The sequence below is a fragment of the Chelonia mydas genome, chromosome 15 (genome assembly GCF_015237465.2).
Source record: "Chelonia mydas isolate rCheMyd1 chromosome 15, rCheMyd1.pri.v2, whole genome shotgun sequence".
Lineage (NCBI taxonomy): Eukaryota > Metazoa > Chordata > Testudines > Cheloniidae > Chelonia > Chelonia mydas.
In genome coordinates this window covers 9,073,994-9,095,421 of record NC_057856.1, presented here as the reverse complement: position 1 = coordinate 9,095,421, position 21,428 = coordinate 9,073,994, and the positions used below count along the sequence as shown (strand labels likewise).

The following is a 21,428-nucleotide window of genomic DNA, read 5'->3' as shown; positions in this document are numbered from 1 at the left end:
GTGGTTGACGTCAGTACAGCTCCATAGATTAGCTGGCAGAGGGTGCTCTGAGAGAGGTGCAGCTGTTGTCCCTCTCCCTGGAGACCAGCTTTATCACCAATCTAGCCTGCTTAGTGTCTGTGCTCCACTCAAGGCGTTCGCAGAAGCTGGTCCCATAACACTGCGCAGCCTTTTGCTGACGGGGTAACGTGCCGCTTGGCCGCACCGAAGGGCAGGCGCATTGAAATAGCACCAGAACAACCTGGCCATGATCACAGTGCACCTCTAAGTGTGAGGAGGGAAACCTGAGCGCAGCCTGCTCTCTGGGAAGGGGAATTCCCAGTGGGGGCAGGGAGGTGAGGGTGGAAATCCCCTTAACCTTTCCAGTTGAGATGCCTGCAATCACTGGGTAAAGTGGCTTACCACAGGACGGGGAGCTCTCACCACATCAGCCAGGCCTGGGAGAAGAGGGGGAACTCCGCTCTGCTCTAGCAGGAAAGTGCTCTATGCTCCTCACTTCTTTTAGGATGGGTAAGAAGTTCAGCTAAGAGCCAAGCAGAACTCAGACCCCCAGCTGGACACAGAGAGTAGCACACAAAGGGTGAAAGATTCATCCAAGGCTCCAGACGCTGGAAGTCCCACGCGGTTTCTCCAGGCTGCCTTTTAAAACTTGATGGCAACAGAGCAATGTGACGCTTCTTAATTATCATTAAGGGGCCAACATGCTCTGATCCGCTGGATCCGTGAAAGCAGAGGTCTCACCTTTCAGCTCAGCATGTGTCTTGATAGAATTATTCTTAGTCTCCATACCTTTGGCTTGTCAGGCCATGGTTTTTTCAGAGCATTTTTGTTATGCATAATTTTTTTCCCCCTGCAGCTCAGAGGCCAGCTGCTGCTTATTAGCAAATGCTGATGAGGCAATAAGGCCTAATAATGAAAGTGACGCTGCCCTGGCAAACCTCTGGCAGCTGACTGTCAACTTCTGTAACTGATAAACATTTTGCCCATGCACTGGCCCCTCTCCTTAACACTGAATCATACCTGCTTCGCACTTCTAGGGAACTTCTCTCCGAAGCATCTTAATGCAAATTACAAATATTAATGAAATTCTGACAACAGCACTGGGGAGGGAAGGGAAGGTGAGGTGGGAGGTATTATTCGCAACATTTAACCGAGAGATGTTTAGGACCTGGTTTTCAAAGGTATTTAGGCCCCTAAAGTCCGAGTCCTTTTGAAAATCTGATCCTTAGTGACTTGTGCAAGAACATGCAGTCAGTCAAAGAATTGGGACGAGAATCCAGGAGTTCCAACCCTCTCAGGTCCTTGCTCTAGCCAGTGCAATGAGTCAACTAGCAATTTTGCTTGCATCAATTTAATCTAATTGATCTACATAGTAGAATCTTAATTATTCAATTGTAATAGTGGGGGAAGGGGAGAGACACTTACTAGACACGTATACGGGTTTAACTAAATTGATTTTAAAAACTGATCTGCTTAAACGAGTGCCAACTCCTAATATAGGGCCATTTAAACTGGTTTAACCCTTGCTTATATTGATTTAGCTTGCTCCAGTAAGCTAAAAAGGTGTAAGGAGGGGTGAAACTAGTTCAAGGGCATCTACACGAGGGGTTTAATTAGATAGGCCTCCCTGTAAGGCAAGGAATGGCATTGTGTCTAGGCAGCTCTCCAAACAGGGAAAGTTAGGAACCTGGTTATTGTAACAAAGCAGAGTAGCTTCACTATAAAACTGGGTACAAGGAATTTGAATTAGTCTGACCTGAGCATAAATATCCAATACAAGCTAGCCGTATTTTAGGGCTTGCTCCCGCTCCCATTGAAGTTGATGGCAAGACCTCCATTAGCATCCGGGAGAAGAGGACCAGGCCCTTCCTTGGGGACCGTGCAAGGGAAAGCCTCTCAGCACTGGGCAGAGGGAGTCCATGGAACACTCCTCCCATCCCGCAGGTGTTACACTCTAGCAATGCACTGTCATTTGGATCTACGCCGTTTCCCGCTAATCTTCCTTCTGAGCAGAGACTACCACGCGAGTCACACCGTGGGCATACATTCCTCCAGCTCCCTGTCACGTAGTGCAGGGACTGAGAGCCCCGGGTGGGCAGAACGGAACAGAGCCAGCCTGCTGCTGGGTCAGTAAACCTGGTGAGCAATCACCCTGACGTGCCCTGGTGGCGGGAGAACCCAAGCCAGGGTCCTGGCTCTAGGAAGTCATGGGAGATCCTTTCCCCCACCCTCTCAGGCTGGAGCTGGCCGAGCCTGTTTTGCTAAGGTGCTGAGCACCTGCAGTTCTGACTGACTTCAATGGGAGCTGTGGGTGTTCAGCACTTTGGAAGAATGAGGCCATGGATAAGTGGATGGGCCTTGCCCTATGTGTTCTTTGTGAGGGGCACTGCGGGGTGAGCAGGCAGCTGCAGCCTGCATCGAGTGACTTTTCAGGAGCCCCCCGGGAAGAACTCATGCAGTAATCTGGAGGGGAGAGGCCCAGAGAGCCGTGACCAGGACTTGGTCACAAAGCCACTCGCTCACATTTGGCCCAGCTGCCCCTCTGTCATGATGGAGGGGTGAGTGGGCCAAACCTGAGAGGCGCCAGGTCACAGTCTCCAAAGTGGGGAGCCAGGCCCAGCTCCATGGGACAGGAGCTGCTGGTGGAGTGTGAGTATGGGGCAGGGTCGCTCTCCAATATCCCCCTCTCCCCAACCCCTGGGACATCCCCTCCACACCAGGCTGGGAGAAGTGTATGTTTGCCTGTTTATGCATCCTTGGTTTCATGATTTCTGTGGGTGCAGTTGGAGTCAGGAGCCCCTGCTAAACCCACCCCTGCTAGACGCTAGGTCGTTGTCATCATGGTGGTGGGCTAACTTTGGGTCCAATGGTTAGAGCGCTCACTCAGGATGTGGGAGATCCAGGTTCAACTCCCTCCTCTGCCTGATGTAGCGTTGTGCCTTGATGGGTGGGAAGGCTTGCGAGATCTGATGATGCTGAGAGCTATGCTGGCAGGACCACCCAAGGCAGATAGTTCAGAGCAGTGGTTCTGAGCCCGTGGGCCATTTGTGGCCCAATCAACACACAGCTGTAGCCCATGTGACATCCTCAGGGCCATACAGGTAGGATTGGATGCGGCCCACAATGGTAAATAGGTTGAGAACCACTGGTTCGGAGGGTAGGAGCCAGCCTGAAAGCAATCCACCGGCCCTCCTGGGAGGGGGTTGTGAGTCAGGCTAACAATCTGTCCATGTGAAAACGCTTTCGGTTTTGGTAACAACCCGGAGACAAGACCCGTCTGTCATGGATTTGCAGATACAACCATCAGGTGCGGAAAACCAGGATGGGCTGATAGTACTGCCCAAGCAGCAAATCCAACTGACACCACCTGCCCTTTAGTGTGAGGAAGTCTTGTCGGTGCCTGCTGTGGATCAGCTCCCTGACACTACCAGCCTCTGGCCACACAACTGCGTTGCAGGCCTCTCTCTCCAGGCAGATTAGTGATCGGCACACACCAACCCCACCGCGTCCTCTGAGTGTCCCTGTGGGGTGCTGAGCCCCTGTTCCTCTGCACGCTCACCAAACTCTCAGATCCGCTATTCCCAAAGAAATGATACACCCCAGCTTGCAAGATTCAGTACAGGATCCCCACTCTTCTTAACACACAGCCCTGAGATGGTGTCATGAAGTGCAGTGAAAACAAGACAAAATGTATTATCACCGAACAGTGATTCAAGTGCTGGAGAGTAGGAATATTGGAAAGAAATGGTTTCATATAAAACAACGTAACATGTTTTCTCGAGCCTAAACTTCCCTAACAAGGCATCTCCTACAGGCTAGCTTACTCCAAGTCCTTTTCCAAGCATCTTCAACTTGGTTGGCTGAGATCCCTTCTCATAAGATAAGCCTGCTGGCGGCTTGTCCTCACAGATTCAAGGACACCTGTGGGTTCATCTGCACCCCAGATATAGTTTCAAAAGTGCATTTTCTTATTTCTAAACAGGAGAACTCCAGTGTTTTTGTTTTTTTCTGCAAGCTCTGCTATCTGTTGATTATCATTTTGCTCAGACTGTGAATGGGCATCCATTGTGAACCATACAATACTCATTTTGCACATGACCAGCCAGAGAGAGAAGCATCTCTTCCTGACAGGAGTATGTGGATCACCTCTTGGTGACCTAGAGGTCATAATTTTTTGCATATATATAATATATATAACGATCTAAGAAAAAAGAATGGTTCCAACCAAATATATGGAGACATATTGAAGAGAGGAAAGAATTAAAGAAAAGATTTCCGCAAGAATGAGACAGCAATAAAAGAGTTACTCTGCAGCAAGAATATATGGACAAAGACAAGGAAGTTAAAAGATCAGCCAGAAGAGATAAGAGAGAATGGATGGAAAATAAAGCAAGAGAAGCAGAGGAGGCATACGGGAGAGGGGATTTTAAAAATATGTTGTCTAGTATCTAAACAACTGACATCACAATTTTTGAACCGTTGTAGCATTCTGAAGGCTTGAGATGGTACAATTTTAACGACAGAGGAAGGACAAAGAGCTCATCGGATGGAACGTTTCCAGGTTGGGCCTACCCACTAACATGTGCTGAGAACCTCTAACACACACTGGGAAATGTGACGGAATAGTGGACTTGTATCATTAGAAGTAATTGCTACTGAGGAAGTAACTAAGGCTTTGTCTACACTACACAGCTTTAGCGACATGGCTATGTTGCCACAGCTGTGCCACTAAAAGTCATGTAGTGTAGCCGCTGTTTGTCGGCTCTCCTGCTGACAAAAAATTTCCACCCCCAACGAGCAGCATTAGCTTTGTCGGCAGCACAATGCGCTGTTCACACTGGCACTTGTCACAGCAAAACTTTTGTCTTTGGGCGGTGGGGGTGGGGGTTTAACACCACTGAAAGACAAAAGTTTTGTCATTCAATTGCCAGTGTAGCCTGAGGCTGTAAACCAACTGAAGAGCGGTAAAGCACCAGGCTATGCCAAGGCAGATGCTTAGATGTTAAAATCTGGAGAAAATGATGGTGAATTACATGTGCAGGTTGTACAGGATGGTTTGGGAAAAGGAGATCTGTCCTAAAGATTGGAGAAAAGGTGTTATCTGCAAAATCCATAAAAGTGGACAAAGCTTTTATCCAATAATAGGAGAAGGGCCACGCTCCCACATGTTCGTGGAAAAGTGGTTTGCATTATTGTTTTGAATAGAATGAAAACCACCATTGATAAAGTGCTCAAGGAAGAACAGGCTGGATTTCGCTCTGGTAGGTCACATTCAGACCAGATTTTCACCTTGAGAAGACTTATTGAGAGAGGCTTAGAATATCAGCAGCAGATGGTTTTTAATTTCCTTGATTTTATGAAAGCATTTGAGAGTGCCACAGATAAACCCTCTGCAAGTGCCTGAGTCACTATGGAACTCCAGAAAAGATTGTTAATTTGATAAAAGCTTTGTATGATGAGTGTGCATGCTGCCTCTGGACAGAGATGGGGGACACCAAATGGTTTAATATTGTTTCTGATGTAAGGCAAGGTTGTGTACTATCCCCACTTCTCTTCTGCATTGTCATATAGTCCTTATAAGAGTGTCAGCTGCTGCCAATGACAGTTGGTTGCGTGGGCAAGAGATAGGCTGCAAGACTTTTTGCAGGTGATCTAGTCAACTGGATACCAACTCAGATGGAAGGAAAAGACTCTTCATGACCATAAAGGCAGAAGCTGCCAATGTGGGACTTTCAGTATCAGTTAACAGGAGACCAAAACCATGGAAATAGGAGAGAATGCTGTCAGCACTGACAGATGTGTGACTGATAGAGAAGAGTATGAAAGAGCCGATGACTTTGTCTATCTTGGAAGTACAATATCTGCTAATGGCCAGCTCATGGAAGAAGTGAAGGCAAGAACTGACAAAGCCAGTAGATCATTTCCCCATTTGCCCACTAAAATGAGGTTGTACAATCCTATTGTCCTTCCATCACTATTGTATGCTGTGGAAGCGTAGCAGATGGTGGAAGTACACAGACAAGGAAGCTGAATGCATTCCACCAGCATTGTTTAAGAAGAAACTTGGGAGTTCGCATAACCAGTGTGGAAGTGTTGCACTGCATAGCCCAGCAGACTGTAGACTCAACAATCAGACAGAGATGACTACAAGCTGGTCATGTCATCAGGCTACCTGTGGCAAAAGCACAAGGTACACCTTCGATTGGGTCCCACCTGGAGGGAAGAGAGGCCGTGAAGGACAAAGAATGACTTACTGCAGGACAATTTATGATGGAGCCAAACACCTTGCTCTGGACAGACAGCAGTGGGAAATATGGGTTGCCTTATGTGTCATTAGGCAGAGGAAATTCTAAAGCTGATGTGGAGCAGGGATTTGAACCCAGGTCTCCTCCTTCTCAGATGAGTACCTTCATCTCTGGTCTATGGGACAGTCTGCTGAAGGGCTCAGTCTTTCCTCTTGAAGCCTTCCCACTTTGTATGAACTATAAACAGTCATGGGGCCAAAGACAGAATGACTCCCTATGCCCGGGGCCAGGGCATGCACTTGGGAGGTGTTCCAGTGACTAGTTGATTATTTATACAAAGTGAAACAGCACCAGCAGGAGAGACTGAGAGAGGCCCACGCCAGACTACCCCATTGCCTGGTGGTTAGGGCTCACACCTGGGAGGTGGGAGACCTGAATTCAAATCTTTGCTCCACGTCAGGGAGAGGGGTGGGATTGAACCTGGCTCTCCCACATCCTAAGTGTGCAAACCACTGGGTGCAGTTATGTGTGACGTGAGGCCTGAGGTAGTAGACATGCTCAGAATATACCTACCAGATCAATCCCCACAGGCAAAATAGGCGAGGGGAATGCAGAGTTTGAGGATCCTGCTGGTGATTAGGTGTGAGCTAGGCACCTGGCAGTTATGTGTATGTCCAGCAGTGGAAGTTTAGACACCTAGGGACTGTAGTCCCCTGCAGGGTTAGGCAGCAGTTGATCAGGGGTTTTGAGCACCTAAATTTTGGACTTAAGCCCCTAAATCCCTTTGTGGATCTATCCCTAGGAAAGCAAAGCAACTGCAGAGTCCAGGTCTGATGACAGGTTTCAGAGTAGCAGCCATGTTAGTCTGTATCCACAAAAAGAAAAGGAGTACTTGTGGCACCTTAGAGAGTAACAAATTTATTTGAGCATAAGCTTTCGTGAGCTGATGAGAGATGCATACAGGTGAATGTAATCAGCACTGTGATAGCTTTAGAGCTGGTCAGGAAGTATTGTCCCCGCTCCCCTGCAAATTTGACTGAAGTCTTAGTTATTTTAATTTCCACCAGTTTTTCAGGTTTTCATCAAGAGCAGGAGTTTGGTTTTTGACTCAGAGATGGACTCCAGAGATGGACTCTCTCCTCCCACTGTTAGTTTTCCCAGAAAGTTTTGCAACCCAGTTCTAGATAACTCTGCATCCCTGACAGCCTCACCTCACATACAGATCAAGCAGGAGGGGTGACAGACCAGAACCCTGTGATGTTCCACTGAAGAGTGCCCTTGGGGCAGATGTGCCCCTGAAGTTTACCTGTGGAATGTCCTAGTCCAAGCTGCACCACTAATGCAAATGAAACTTCTAAAACTGGAGCAGGCGAGAGTAAGCACCTAAAGCTAATCCCATAAGCTAGATCAAGCTTTTGAGACACACCACGCTTCCCGGCTACACCGCACAGCCAGGCTAAAATAAGCCCCTAAACGATATTAAAACACACAAGAGGAAATGAGCTCCTCAACACTAGACCGGACTTCTGACTCAACTGAGCTCCCCAACCAGATACAAGCAACCAAACCAGACTTCTCCCCAAGCTGTCCTTTCGAACGAGTGTAAGTGCCTCGTTCCTGGAGAAGGCTGTACACTCCCTTAACCCCACCCCTGGTAGGAACAGACCAATCAGTCCCTTCCGCCTGCCGAAAAAAAAGTCTTGTAGCCAGTCAGAGCCCTTTTAGTTTTGAGCAAATGCCACTAACCTGTTGCCCCAAGGTAAAAAAGGAGGAAAATCTGCAGTTGCAAACAAAGGCTAAAATTAGTCTCTGGGGTATTAACAGGAGTGTCTTATGGAAGACACAGAAGGTAACCCTCCTGCTCTACTCAGCACTGGCGAGGCCTCAGCTGGAGTACCGTCTCCACTTCTGTGCACCCCCATTTAGGAAAGGGGTGGACAAATTGGAGCGAGTCCAGAGGAGAGCAACAAAAATGATCAAAGGTTTAGAAAAGCTGACAGTGATGATAGTCTTCAAATATGTTCAGGGCTGTTAGAAAGAGGCTGGGGAGCCATTGTTCTCAGTGCTCATGAAGGTAGGACAAGAAGGAACGGGCTTAATCTGCAAACAGGGAGATTTTGGTTAGATGTTAGCAAAAACTTTACAACTCGAAGGGTAGTTAAGCTGGAGCAGGCTTCCAAGGGAGGCTGTGGAATCCTTGTGGTTGGAGGTTTTTAAGTCCAGGCCGGACAAACACCTGTCAGGGATGGTCTAGGTTACTTGGTACTGCCTCAGTGCAGGGGGCTGGATTTGATGACCTCCTGAGGTCCCTTCCAGTCCTACCTTCCTATGACTTTATGATTTTTTTCCTGGTAAGAGCAGTAAGAAGAAGAAAAAGGAGGTGTATCCCTACTGCATGTGCTGGGTAATCAGGCTCTTTTCCTTATTGCTCCTTGGGACTATTAAAAGATTTTAATACAAATAATGATGACCCATTTAACCTCTGATGAACCTCCCTCCTGGGTCTTCACAGTCCGAGTCTGCAATAACTCTCATGGTGTGCTGACCGCGTATGGGGCAAGGGCACAGAGCTGGAATGGGATCGTGTGGGAGTTTCAGATCAGAAAACAAGCCTTGTGCCCTTGTGTGGGTGTGCTGTTCAGCAGTGGGGGAGTCGCATTTCAGAGAGTTCTGTGTCCCTCTCTGGGCCTCTCCCTGCGTAGGGCTAAGCCAGGCACGCCTGGCCCTCTGCATGGCAGATTCAGGCCCTCACATCTTGTTTTTAATACCAATGGAGGGCACTTTCTTGTCCTTCTGAAAGGGAACCATAGCAGCAGCAGGAAGGTATTTGGTGCTTGGCCAGCTTGTTCAAACATTGTTACCAGCTCTGGGAGTTCCCGGGGTAGGCAGTGAAAGTAGGGGCTAGTGCATTTTCTCTTTAGACTTTCATAAGCTTGGAGGCAAAGGTGCCGTCCAAGCCCCTGTGTTCCTATGAATCTCTGTGAGTGCTTTTCCTCTTGAGTGCCTTGGGAGCCTGACCAAAGTGCACAGAAAAGAAAAAACAAACAAGCTGGGACTTAAGCTCCTTGTGGGAGCGTAATGAGAAATATGTGTGTTGGGGAGCCATGGGGCCAGTTAACAGGACATAGCTGCTTCCTTCCCACTGCACCACCTGTTGGTAGAAAGAATCAGCTGTGTTTAGCCATCTGTTCTGGACGACAGGTGGGGCTTGTTCCCCTAATAAGAGTGAGAGGCATCACTTTACTGAGTGCAGCCTTGGAGGACCCTGTGCTTGCACAGGTGTAACTAGGGCAGCATTGGGCTTGCAGAATCTATATGACTGGTGACTCTCGGTGCCTAGGCTGAGGGGTTGCTTGCTGTAAAAGCCATGTCTGTTCTTGTAAACGGATCATGCTCCCCTAGAGTAGCTGACAGGGGGTGTTGCTGGTCATAGTAAGACCATGGTGAGCAGGGCCTTGGGTGGTCTCTGTGCTTTGGGGAGGATTTCCGCTGTGGGCAAACCTGGTGGCCTCCTTGTCATTTGTGGGTGACATACACCTACTTCTCCCTGCTCCCCAATGGGCTCCTTGGAGCCTTGTCCCCCCCCAACAGATGGCTTCTGCTGTGATCTGCCCAGACAGGGAAGGGCCAGGGCTAAAGTGAAACAAGGGCAGCTGAATTGCTGTGCTGAGTGCTTGCAGCAGCCAGAGTTCAAAAATGATGAAGCAGTCGTTCCACTGTGTCTGTCCAGCTCTTTCTAATGCTCCCATGAGAGCCGAGGGTTAGCAAAACTACCACGCAGCCCAGCAGTGTGGTGTGAGTGGGGAATGTCCTCAGATGGCCTGGGTTTATCCAGGTGCAGGGGAACAGAAGCAAGTCCTTGTTGTCCAGAACAACTACCCAATTTGCAATGTTTGTCCTCTTACAAAAGTCTTGTGGTTTTTTTTAAAGCACTTCTTATGTAAGAATAAGAAACCTTTTTAAGGGGCATCATCGAGTTAAATATTATACTTGGGTCAGGATGTCTTTTTACCTGCTCTTCTAAGCAACATGTCTGATTTCTAGCCCTGCAGGACACTGAACAGTCAAAGGCTCTACCTTGCTTGTCCTTGAGTGGACTGTGCCCTTTGTGTGCGGTCAGTTTCACTGGTTCCCTGGGAGAGGTGTTTGTCAAGTCTCAGAAGGACGCTGTCCCTGCTCGGCTGGGAACGCTGAGCGCGGCTGTTGGTGGTGCGCTAGCACCTGGAGGCCCCAGTCAAGATCCGAGTCCCATGGTGGGAGGTACAGCACCTAGCACAATGGGATTCTGATCTTGACTGTGGCCTCCGTGTGCTCGTGCAGCACCAACCATGTGCTGGGTGTTCCTCTGAGCGGTGCTTTGGGTCTCTCCCAGAATGCCACGGGAGCAGTGGACTTTTATAAAAGATTGTAAAACCATAAAGCTTGGCAGGGGGGATTCGGGGACAGATGCCATACCGGACACGACCGCTAATTTCAACAAAAACGGACTACAGTTGGAGTGGAGGTGTGTGTCTTTTAGGAAAAAGGCCTTGTGAAAAGAACTCAAACTACTGTGTTCATTCCGACCTCTTTCCCCCTCTCCCCCATTTTTCAAACACTGCTGATTTTAAAAGGGCTCTAAAGTCAGAAGGGGAGGAGGAGGAGCAGGCACCTCTAGCGTTCAGAGCCCTTGCATGTCTGAGCTCACCTACAGGGCCCTTTAGGGAATGGGACAAGACACACTTCTTTTGCTTCGGTTCTGTCCTTGTTTTGGGGTATCCATTGTCTGTAACTGATCTGTGCAGGGTTAGGAGAGTAGGTGCTATAGAAATCAATAAAACAGTCAGCAGCTCACACGGCAGCTCGTGTGCTGGCTTCTGCTGCTTTGGGAGCAGGTGTCAGCCTGGTGCAAATAAAGGAAGAGTTTGGAAACCCCAGCCTTTCTTTCAAATAAAGTTACAGATCCCCTGGCTGAATTTTCACCCACTTAGGGCCCAAGCCTGCAACCAGTTTCCCTAGTGATGTCCGTGGGAGTAGTCATACTACTTATTTATTGGTTTAGCTTTAAAATAATAAAAAGCCCATCCAAGAGACTTGGTGCTCTAACACATCATTAGCAGCACAGTAAAACCTCAGCAGTATTACAGTGACTATTTTAATGGGAACGCCTTTCCTTTCCAGCTGCCCCTCTGGGAAGCACCCTCAGCCCTCTCCAACCACTTTTGCAGAGTGCCCAAAGGTCACCAAGACAGGCTGAGAATGGGGCTCGGAGCATCCTCTGGTCTATAACGGGGGTAGGGGGGGAGGAGGAGGGGATCTAGCTCAGGTGCCCCCTGCTGGCCATAGCTGTGGCCGTATGACATGGGGAGAGAGTCCATCCCTTCGGTAGGCTGGTCCCAGGCTTGGAGGAGGGTGGGTTTGAGCACTCAGTCCATTGGTGCCCGTTTCTGCAACAATCGGAGCAGAACGGCTGCTGGCAGCCAGAAGCTGAAAACCTCACATCCGTTTCAGAGGTGCTCTGCCAGTGCGATGGTCTGACCATGCTCCCACTGACTCAACGGCAAATCTGTCTTTGACTTTGGTAGTAGCAAAGTGGAGCCCTAGGTTTGTGAAGACCAACTGCAGGGTGGAGGGCCCAGTTCTTAAATGCTGATGGCACTTGACTCTCCCAAGGATTAATAAGCATGTGTCTGGGGTGAGATCAAGCAGGGGGAAAGGTCAGCCTGGCAAGGGAGGTTTTGGAAGTACTTTAAGAGCGTGTCTTCTACCTCACTGATGCCTGTCATGTCACTGGTGGGATGCTGGTAATAGAACTTGCTTCCCTGTGACTTGTTTCAAACACTCTTCCGCGGCTTCGAACTTGAGAGAGGTGAGATGAGCCCAACAACTCTTCCTTAAGGGGACACTGTCAGGTCAAAAAGCATAGGCCTGATTCCTGCCTTGTACCGTTCTGTGCGCCTCGTACTGCGGAGTTGTTTCCACCCGTGCACAGTGGGTTCAGACTCCCAGGTTGGCATTTCCTGCTGGCAGCACTGGCAGGGCTGTAAGCTCGCTTTGCACTGGGGTGAGGACTGCACAAGATACCAGGGCACGGAGAATGGGGCCTCACGTTCTTAAGAAACAGATACCCTTCAGGCGATTTATTCAGCACCTTCTGATTATTACAGCAAAGGAACTTGAAACTCCAGCTCTCTTTTCACCGTTGGTGCTGCTTGTTTCCCTTTTGCCTGGAGTGCTGAACTAGACAAGTTAGTTTCACTCTTGGACTCTTGTACAGAGCTTCCCAGCCCTGGGGATCACTGGGATCTTTGCGGAAGAGATCCCCTCTCCCTGACCTGTGCAAGCAGGCGCTATCAATGGATTGCTCCACTAGCGCCACCCCCCCGTCCCAGGCTGCTACTGACCGGCTCCACTCAGGGCTCCTCAGTAGCTGCCATGGGTGCAACCCTGCTGGAGCCAATTCTGCTTCGTGCATAGACTGTCCACAAGCGGAGGTGGGAACAGTTCTGCAGAGACGCTGCTGTCGAATCTTCTGCTCTTGGTCTTGCTCCTCCCCGTACGCCAGGAAAGGGGTATCCCTAGAGCGCACTCCCCTGTGTCCCTGAAAGATGAGCTCTGCCTGCAGGAGAGCCTTTTGCGGGGTGCACATGGAGGGGATGCTTTGGCCCAGTGTCTCTACTGAAGCCTAAAGCAGAGTCGTGAGGCTCCACCTGGCTAGCTAAGGACCCCTGCCCAGGCCCGTTGCTAGGAGGGGACGCGGATGTGTGGTTCCCCTTTGCTGGCCGGCAAGGGAGACCAGAGACCTGGAGACAGCTTTGTGGTTGGGGCGGTGAGTCAGGCAGCCCCGGACTCCCAGGCTGGATTCTCCTTGTGGATAAATCCACCAACTTCTATAGCATGACTGCAGATGTATAGGCTGGAGTGTAATAACAGGATCCGGGTTCCTGCTCAGCCGCCCCCTTTTCCCAAGTCTCCACCTTGACCCCAGACTTGGGAGACCCCCTGCCTGCTCATATTTAAAGCAACAATTACAAAATAATGTTCAGTCCTCAGTTAGGATCCCTTATTGATGCTGGCAGCCCAGTTACGCTGCATGCTGCCGACCCCCTGGACCTGGCCAATAATACCATCCCATCCGAGGAGCGAGCAAATCACTTCACAGCAGAAGCCTGGAAAACATCACTTTAAAGACTTGCTAGGAGTCTGCACCTGTCGTGTCTCCTTTGCAGCCCCTACTCCTAATATCTTTTAATTCCCCCCATGCCAAATCCACAGTGTACGTGTGATCCAGGTCACGTTTTCGTAGTGTTTACATTGATGCATCTACATTAACTGGAATGATGTTCTACCTATGTGAGTGGAGAGATTGGCCCAAAGGACACACACTGTTGCTGTAATGCTAAAGGCTATATTTATTACTGAGGCAGCAAAAAAACCCCTAAACTATACTTGACAAAATAAATGAACAAAGCACATTGAGTGATGCATTACGCTAGGTTTTTCAGTTGTGTTCTTTTAGTTGTTAGCTTGCAAAATGTTAGGTTTTCTGGTATGTGTGTGTTAGTATAAAAATAATATTCACTGAGCACCCAGGAGCATGCTAGGTGTTATGAATAAAAGACACAGTCAGCGTCTCAGAACTACCCATGTCAGGCCCTGAGTCTGCATCACGGTCCGCTAAAGCAGGCCCCTGGGGCAGTTCAGTGTCATGTTGGCTAATGGGACTTCGTGAGGATTTGTGCTTGTAAATCCTGGGGCACAATGGGGCCCACAGAGAGATAACAAGATAAGACAAACCAGAGGGACGTGATAGGGGAATAGGGCCAAGTATTACTAATCCAGTCCCTGGGTTAGCTGAGTGACATTGCACATATCTTGTGGGGGGTATTTTTGTTGGGTTTACTTGGGGTGCTTTTTCTAATCCTTGCCAATTGCCTTTTAAAAAAAATCCCTAAAACTTTAAGGTGCTATTTTGATCTCAGCTGTCTCTAACTCTAACACGTCCTTCCATGGTCCAGTTATGCAACCTTTACATTGGCGAGCACTTAAGCTGCAACGTAAGGGTAGCCAATCAAGCTCTGAAGTCAAAGGAAGTTCTGCCAGTGACTTCACCGGGAGCAGGCTAGCACTCACTATTTTTAGGAATGCCCTGGGTTTTACCCTTGTATTTTTTGTAGCGCTGCACGTCACATTCATAATAACGTATCAAGCAGGGGAGGCTGTGGAAATGGGAAATGTTCAGCCAGGCATGTACGATAGCTTAGTGCCACCTAGCGTTCCACAGAAGTGGCGCAGAATCACCAAGCTGAAAGCAAGGAAAGGGAATTGCAGAGGGTTTCTTTCTGCGATAGTGTCTTAAATGAACCATATTATAAGCTCTATTTCAGTCTAACGCGGCCAGGTACTTAGCGTCGTTCCAGTTCAGAATCTGAAAGTCTTTGTTGGCTAACTGCAGTTGTCAAGGGTGGCTGTGGAATGCTTTGAAATGTGACATGGAAGGTCCTAGCTCTAAATGTGTGTGTGACCAGCGAGGAGAAGTGTAGCACCGAGCACCAAAAGCCCAAACGGCTACCCCGGTCCCCTGTAAACTGAAATGTTGGGCTGATACCTGGTGGCAGACAAGTGTTACGTTAAGGGAGTGTCATTATCCCATTTTACTGAGGCAGAATGTTCCTTGCCTGAGGTCACGCAGCAGGGCTGTGGCAGAGACAGCGGCAGAATCCAGGGATCCTGACTGCCAGCCCCTTGTTCTGACCAAGAGGCCCTGCATCAGAGATGGCTGGGGCTGAAAGTGAAATCGCTCCTCAGGGCAGGGAACACATTCTTTTAGTCGCACCAGGAGGCACGTGGTCAGGTGTTGACAATAATAGTAATGAAGGGCTTTGATCCTGCCAGGCACTGAGTGCTGCGGCCTGGCCCAGCAGTGCACATAAGGGAAACGTAGAAAATTTGTCAGGAGTCACGTTGCCTTCAGTGGGAGTGCTCAGCGTCACCCAGGAAAGGAAGGGAGCAGCCATGTCTCCACTCCAGGGCTTCCTCTGGGAAGGCAGGAGCTGTAAAGGGAACCTGTAGGGCAGGTTTTCAGAGCTTCCCATGTCATGGGGCACTCAATTCCCATCTGAAAACGGAGTGTCCCTGCCTTGTCTCTGGCAGCAGCAGCTCCACTCCTCTCTCTGCAGGTGCTGTCAACATGGAGGCTGAGCTTGGGCTGAATTTAACCTTGGATGCTTGTGGCACCCACTGACGTTCATTCAACCCTCTGTGGTCTGCACGTGAAATGCACCGGTGCTGCCTCTGCGCTGTAGGCTCGTCAAGTCTCCTGCGCTGATTGTAGACGTCGGCCCTGGCAGAGGGAGAGTTGAGCCGTTGGCTGCCCTGAGGACCGTGCGGGGATGGCGTATGAAATCTGCCACTGGGGAGTGGCAGGTGTGAACTGACATGGCTCGCTGTTGTCTCCTCTCTCCTGCCTTCTTGTGCTGAGGCTGCAGATCGGGCTCTCGCCACGAGGCAGAATTCGCAGTCGTTAGTGTCCACGTTTCTCATGCCATCCCTTTCAGTGTTGCTCTACGAACTGGGAATGGAGCAGGTTGTTCCCTCAGATCCTTAGATGAGCGTCTGCAGAGCTATTAAAAGAGGGAGGGGGGTGTCTGGATCCCTGACTTTCCAGTGGACAGTCCTGGGCTCCCATCCTACAAACTCTGATGCACACAAGAGTTACCCACAGGCACCAGCATTTGCTGGATGCGGGGGTCTTTCCAAGAACAGCAGTACAGAGCTGGCATTTCTGGAACAGAGCACTAAGCAAGGGGTGGACTTTCCCCTCCTGCTAACTCTTCTTGGGACTAGGAAGAACCAGGCGTGGGAACAGGTACCTGGCAGGGGAGATACCATGATCACGAAGGTGGTTTTCCCAGGGTGAGGCTCATCCATTGCACTGCGGGTGTGCTGACCCCTGTGATTTCCCCAAATGCGGGAAACTCAACTGCATAATTTGTGGCAGTGGGGGACTGCGTCTGCGCTTTCCCCTGGAGAAGAAGGGGGAAAACAAAGACAATATTGGAAACTTGGCATTAGTAGTTTAGGAGCCGACTCTGACTTGTGTTGAGCAGCATTTTGCTCTATGAACAGTGCCCCTGACTTCAGTGGGGCCAGATGCAGAGTAAGACGCTAGTCGGTGTGACTGTGGGGGTTGCAGTGTGTATGGCAGGTAAGGACTCTGACCTCTCCAGCAACACGTGCCATTCTCGGCCATGCTGGGGTTTTGTTCCCGCAGAGCTGTGGGGCTGGCACATGCTCTGGATGGGTTTGTGCCTGTAAAGATGCAAATCTCAGGAACTATATGCAAATTAGCAATCCCTGGGGAGGTTGGCTGGCAGGTGTGGGATGCAGTGTTGAAACTCTTCAGTGTTAAGTGACTGGTTGCCCTTTGTCTGCAAAGACGGGGGACATGGCAGTTTTGGGGAAAAGGGCAATGTGTGTGTGTGTGTGTGCCGGCTGCCTCGAAACGCCTTTTCCCGTCTCTTCCAGAGCAAGCTGGTCAAGTACTTCAGCCGCCAGCTCTCGTGCAAGAGGAAGGTGGCCCTGCAGGAGCGCAATGCCAAGCTGGAGGGCTTCCCTCAGCTCCTGCACTGGTTCCGCATCGTGGACATCCGCAAGGAGGTCATGGAGGTAAGGAGCCTGCATGCACCCCTCAGCCTGGAGCTCCTGCCTCTTGCCTCTCCCTGCAAGCTCCACCCAGTTCCCTCCCTCCACCTCCTCATTGGTGCCTCCGCGCCTTCTTTCCTGGGGTGCCCCATCCCCCCCCCCGTCTCCTTGTATGCTTCCCCTCCTGCAAATCCCTCCTTAGAGCCTGCAATCCTGCCCCCGCCTCCACACTCAGAGCAGGGTCTCTGGCTTTCTACGTGTCCCAGGTGCTGAGCTCAGGGATGGAGAGAGATCACTCGCCACCGTGAGGCCGTACCGTACAGTCCACGCACAGCGTGGCCTAAAGCCTCTGCTCCCGCTGGGCACAGCCAGTTCCCAGGCGCACGAGGAGCTCCTTTCATTGAGCTCATCACAGAGGTGGTTTTTTTTTTAAAAAAAAAAAGAACTGAGGAATAAACCAAACCCAGCCCCCGGTCCTTGGCCATAGCGTTCCCCGGGCTGTGTGCCCCGGGCTGTGTGCCCTGACCCGCTCTCTTCTTCCTGCAAACAAGCCCGTAATACAATCTGAGGCGGAAAACGCCCCTTTTCAGAGGACAGCCTGGTTGCTCTCTCGACGTGGTGGCTCAGTGGGATAAGTGCGTTGAGTTCTCTGAAGTGCCGAAGTGACTCAGGGCCTGTCTGCACTGGGGCTGGACGTGTAACCGTACCTGTGGTCGCTCTGATTGAGCTGGCGTGCTGAAAATCGTGCAGCCGGGGCAGCAGGAGTCGGGGGCTGGGCTAGACAGCCCAGGACGATCCCCTCCGAGTCCATACATGTGTACTCAGGGCAGCTAGCCCCTCCCATGCTTGTGCTGCTACGTCTACCCTTCCCTTTTTAGCATGTCAGCTCCATCAGAGGTAGCTGTCGCCTCCAGCTGGAATTCCCACCTTCCAGCTCCAGGGCAGACACTCCGTGCTTTGGAAAACATTACTGAGCAGCAGTTAGGAAATAGCTAGGCTCGGGGAAAGCACAGCCTGAGATCTCAGCAGGGCTAGTGCTGGGCTTCATCTTCCTGAGGTTGCTAGACAAAGTAGTTTCTTGGAGTTTAAGGCCAGAGGGGACCATCAGGATTGTTTCGTGCGGCCTCCTGCATCACACAAGTCCAAGAAAGTGAGCCGGTCATTCCTGCTCTGAGCTCCGTTACTTGGGGTTGAACTATATAGCATAAGTTTTAGAAATATTTTAGAAGTTTCCTGTGTGTGGATCTTTCAGATGAGACCTTAAAAACCAAGGTCCTGTCTTGTCTGTATGAAATTAAATACCTGAGGGCACTAGTTTCGCTAAGGGTGGGATTTTGTCCCCATTCTCTTGTCCAAAATATCCCCTTCCTTTTTGCTTCCGCTGTTGTGGTGCAGTGTTCGAGGTGCTGTTAGCAGCTGCCCTCCAAACTGCATGGATTGAAGCAGAGGTCCTGTAGAAATATGTGACCGGGTAAATATAGACTGTATCCTTAATGCATTTGCACAAGAGGGCAGCGGTAAGGTTCTGCAGCTGTCTCTTGTGTCATTAATGCTCTCCTAACACACTCTTTTTTGGTAGATAGAATTATCTCTTCTCCCCCCACCCCCCACACTTTAAAACATGCTGCCTGTGTGGGTCTTTGTACGGATTTTTATGTAAGGTGCCTGTCCAGAGGGCTGCGGGGCTCAGCTGACTGGTGATGGGGCAGGGAATGTTCCAACTTGAGGTCAGTGGCTCATATCTGGCCCCCCTTGAAAGAGACTGAACGTGCTGGGTGTGAAGAGGTCTGGTGGTCTGTGTATAGTTCTTGGTGGGGAGGTGGCCAGGTTACAAAAGCCAGCAATACGCCTCGCCCATTGCCTGGCAGAAAGAGGCTGTGGAGAAAACACCCTTTGCATTTCAGTAGCACCTTCTAGGCAAGCATTGTGGTTTGCGACTCCCTTTGAAGCAGGTGGCCCCGTCACAGAACAAAGTAGTGGCACAGCTGGGAGCAGAAACCAGGTCTCCTGACGCCTCGTCCTCTGCTCTAAGCACTAGGCTCTCTTTCCTGGACACATGCAAACTGCTCAAGCACAAAGCTGGCGGAGCGTGTGTGCCCTTCTGCTGAACTGGCCCCCAGACTTCTCTGCTTCAGGTTATCCTCTCGGCCCTATGGGCTTTGATCACTTGTCTTCTACCTACCCAGCTCCATAGCTCCCTCTCCTTCTGGCTGCTTACATGCTAGATGAGGGCAGAGTTCATGCTACTACTATCCTGGTCCCTGCAGCTGCTTCTCTTCCAGGCTTCCCACATTAGGGGTTCCTGAAGCCCTAGGGCCAGTCACACCTTGTGAATGCGGCAGCTCCAGCGAAGTGGGAAGCCCCAGGGAATGGGGTGCTGTCACCAGAGCCGCCAAAGGGCCGTGCAGTTGTGTCTGCTGCTGCCTCCAGAGCGGGGCCAAGGCTTCGTGTTCCTGAGTGCATGATCCCATGAGGCGTTGAAGCCCCTTGCAGAAGGCCCTGAGCCCCGCTAGAATCCAAGGACTGTCCCCGATTCCTCCCCCTCTGAGTGCCTGTCTCTAACTGTGCGTCTCTGGCAAGGCTGTAGGAAACCAGCAGAGTTGGAAATGTCCTGAGTCCCTGTAATATTTAATGCTTACACGGCACCTTTCATGCAGAAGGCTTGCCAAAGCGCTTCAAAAACCACCATATATATGTAAAGAACCGGTGAGATGCAGCCTGCTCTGGGGAGGAGCCACCCTGTTGTGCAACACTGGGGAGAGGAGAGATTTTAGCCAAGGAGACTGAGGCAAAGCCTTACCTTGGGAGACATGCTAAGTGTGCTTTCGTGTCCTCCCAGAGCAGAGAGGACCTTGACCTTTAAGGCCTCATTGAAAAGATCAAGGGCTCAGCAAACAGCAGGGAATCCATTTATTGGAAGGGTTGAACTGGCTCTGCTAGGATTTGAACCTGTGACTCCAGGGAGTCAAAGTATTGAAAATTCAATACCTCAGCCACGAATCCCCATCCACATTAGGAGCTGCCCTCCCTGGGCTGGCCTGTCTCCGTTCACACAAGACCCCAGGAATTAAATGCAGCCGAACCACTGGCTGAAGATAACAGGATCCTTTTTACAATTAGATTTAAACACCTAGTCCCTATTTTGTAACCCCTAACTGGGGTGTAACCCCCATGTTTGCCAGAGCTGGATTTTCATCATGCCTTTTATTAGGGTATTTAGTCTTTAGAATTAAACTATATTCTCCTCTTTTGTTTGTCCGGTGCTGCATTGGTTTCCATTGGGCCACTGTTATCTCTGAGTCCCCTGCTCTGCCTGGCTCCCCTATTGCAGCCCACTGAGGGTGAGAATCATAGACTCTCAGGGCTGGAAGGGACCTCAGAAGGTCACCGAGTCCAACCCCCTGCTCAAAGCAGGACCAACCCCTACTAAATCATTGCTGCCTGCCATGGGTGACGCAGCCCGTCTAAGGGTGTGTCTGCACCGCAGCTGGCAGGGAGCATTCCAGCCTGGGCAGACAGGCTGATGCAAGCAGGGCTCGAGCTGTGCGAAAAAATTAGCAGTGTGGATGTTGCGTATGTATGCGACCCCCGGGGTCGAAGCGGCAATGCCCACCCCATTATTTTCAGTGTGCGAGGGTGAGCGAAGGCAGGGTGTGTCTGTCTAGCCCAGGCTGGGAGGCCCACTCCCACCTGCAGTGTAGGTGCCTGTGGGGACCGGGCGAAAGGGGAATTGTAATTGGTGGTTGATGAACACCCAGAGGGCTTGATGGACATGATCTGTACCACCTGGCGAGAGCGTGGTCAGGTGCAAGAGGGAGTTTAGGAAGGGGAACAGAAGCCAGGCAGGGGAAGAAGGCCTGGGGGGAGGAAGTGCTGGATCCCGTCTTGGGAGGATGGGTTGGAGCTGACCCAGCGTGCAGGGGGTATAGCTGCAGGGGACAGGATCAACACCCACAGTAGGCCTTGGAAAAGGGGCCAGGGCTCAAGGGAAGCTGATGCTGTGAGTTAGGGGCCGGAAGAAAGCGCAGCAAGCAGCGTCCAGGGCAGCGGTTGGTGCTCCTGAGGAAGGGATGGAGAGGCCAGGTGTGGAGGAGGTGAGAGACCCAGACCCCAGCAGCGGAGGGACAGGTCGTTAAGTTGAGGACTGCTTGGTGGATGAGGCTGGGATGGGAGGGAAGCCCCAAAGGGACAGCAGGGCTTCCTGCCGTTGGCTGGAACGTGGCGGAAGGGCGCTGTGACACTGGAAGGGCGACGCTGCTCCAGAAAGGGCTGGATGTTAGGGGAGCCTGACTGGAGGGCCAGGTCCCAATCGCAGGAGCCTGTTGTGAAACCCACAAGAGCCGGCAGCCTGCCGCAGACCAGCTTAGAAGTCCCTTCTAAATGCTGAATGAAGCAAGCCAGCGCTGAGCCTAGTGGGGCACCCATTCGCTGCCTCCCTTCCTTCCACCCTGCTGCCCCACTCAACACCCCTCTCTCTAGCCAGGCTCCTGTGCAGCTCTCCTGCCTGTCCCGGACGGCAGCTCCTGCCTGCTCGCGAGCAGCAGTGTCCTGCCCTTCCGC

General features: G+C 50.9%; 1 protein-coding gene and 1 non-coding gene across 4 annotated transcripts in view; both read left to right on the top strand.

Moving 5' to 3' along the window:
- Window positions 1-21,428, top strand: part of KSR2 (kinase suppressor of ras 2) — a 295,477-nt gene that overhangs the window by 15,612 nt on the left and 258,437 nt on the right. For all 3 annotated transcript variants that reach the window (XM_043529547.1, XM_043529546.1, XM_027834074.3), the window contains exon 2: window positions 16,752-16,892. In XM_043529547.1, coding sequence (XP_043385482.1) covers window positions 16,752-16,892 — 141 coding nt within the window. The remainder of the gene's footprint in view (window positions 1-16,751; window positions 16,893-21,428) is intronic.
- On the top strand, window positions 16,089-16,252 carry LOC114022409. The gene has a single exon (XR_003566526.2). It is a non-coding gene; the product is annotated as a U1 spliceosomal RNA (small nuclear RNA).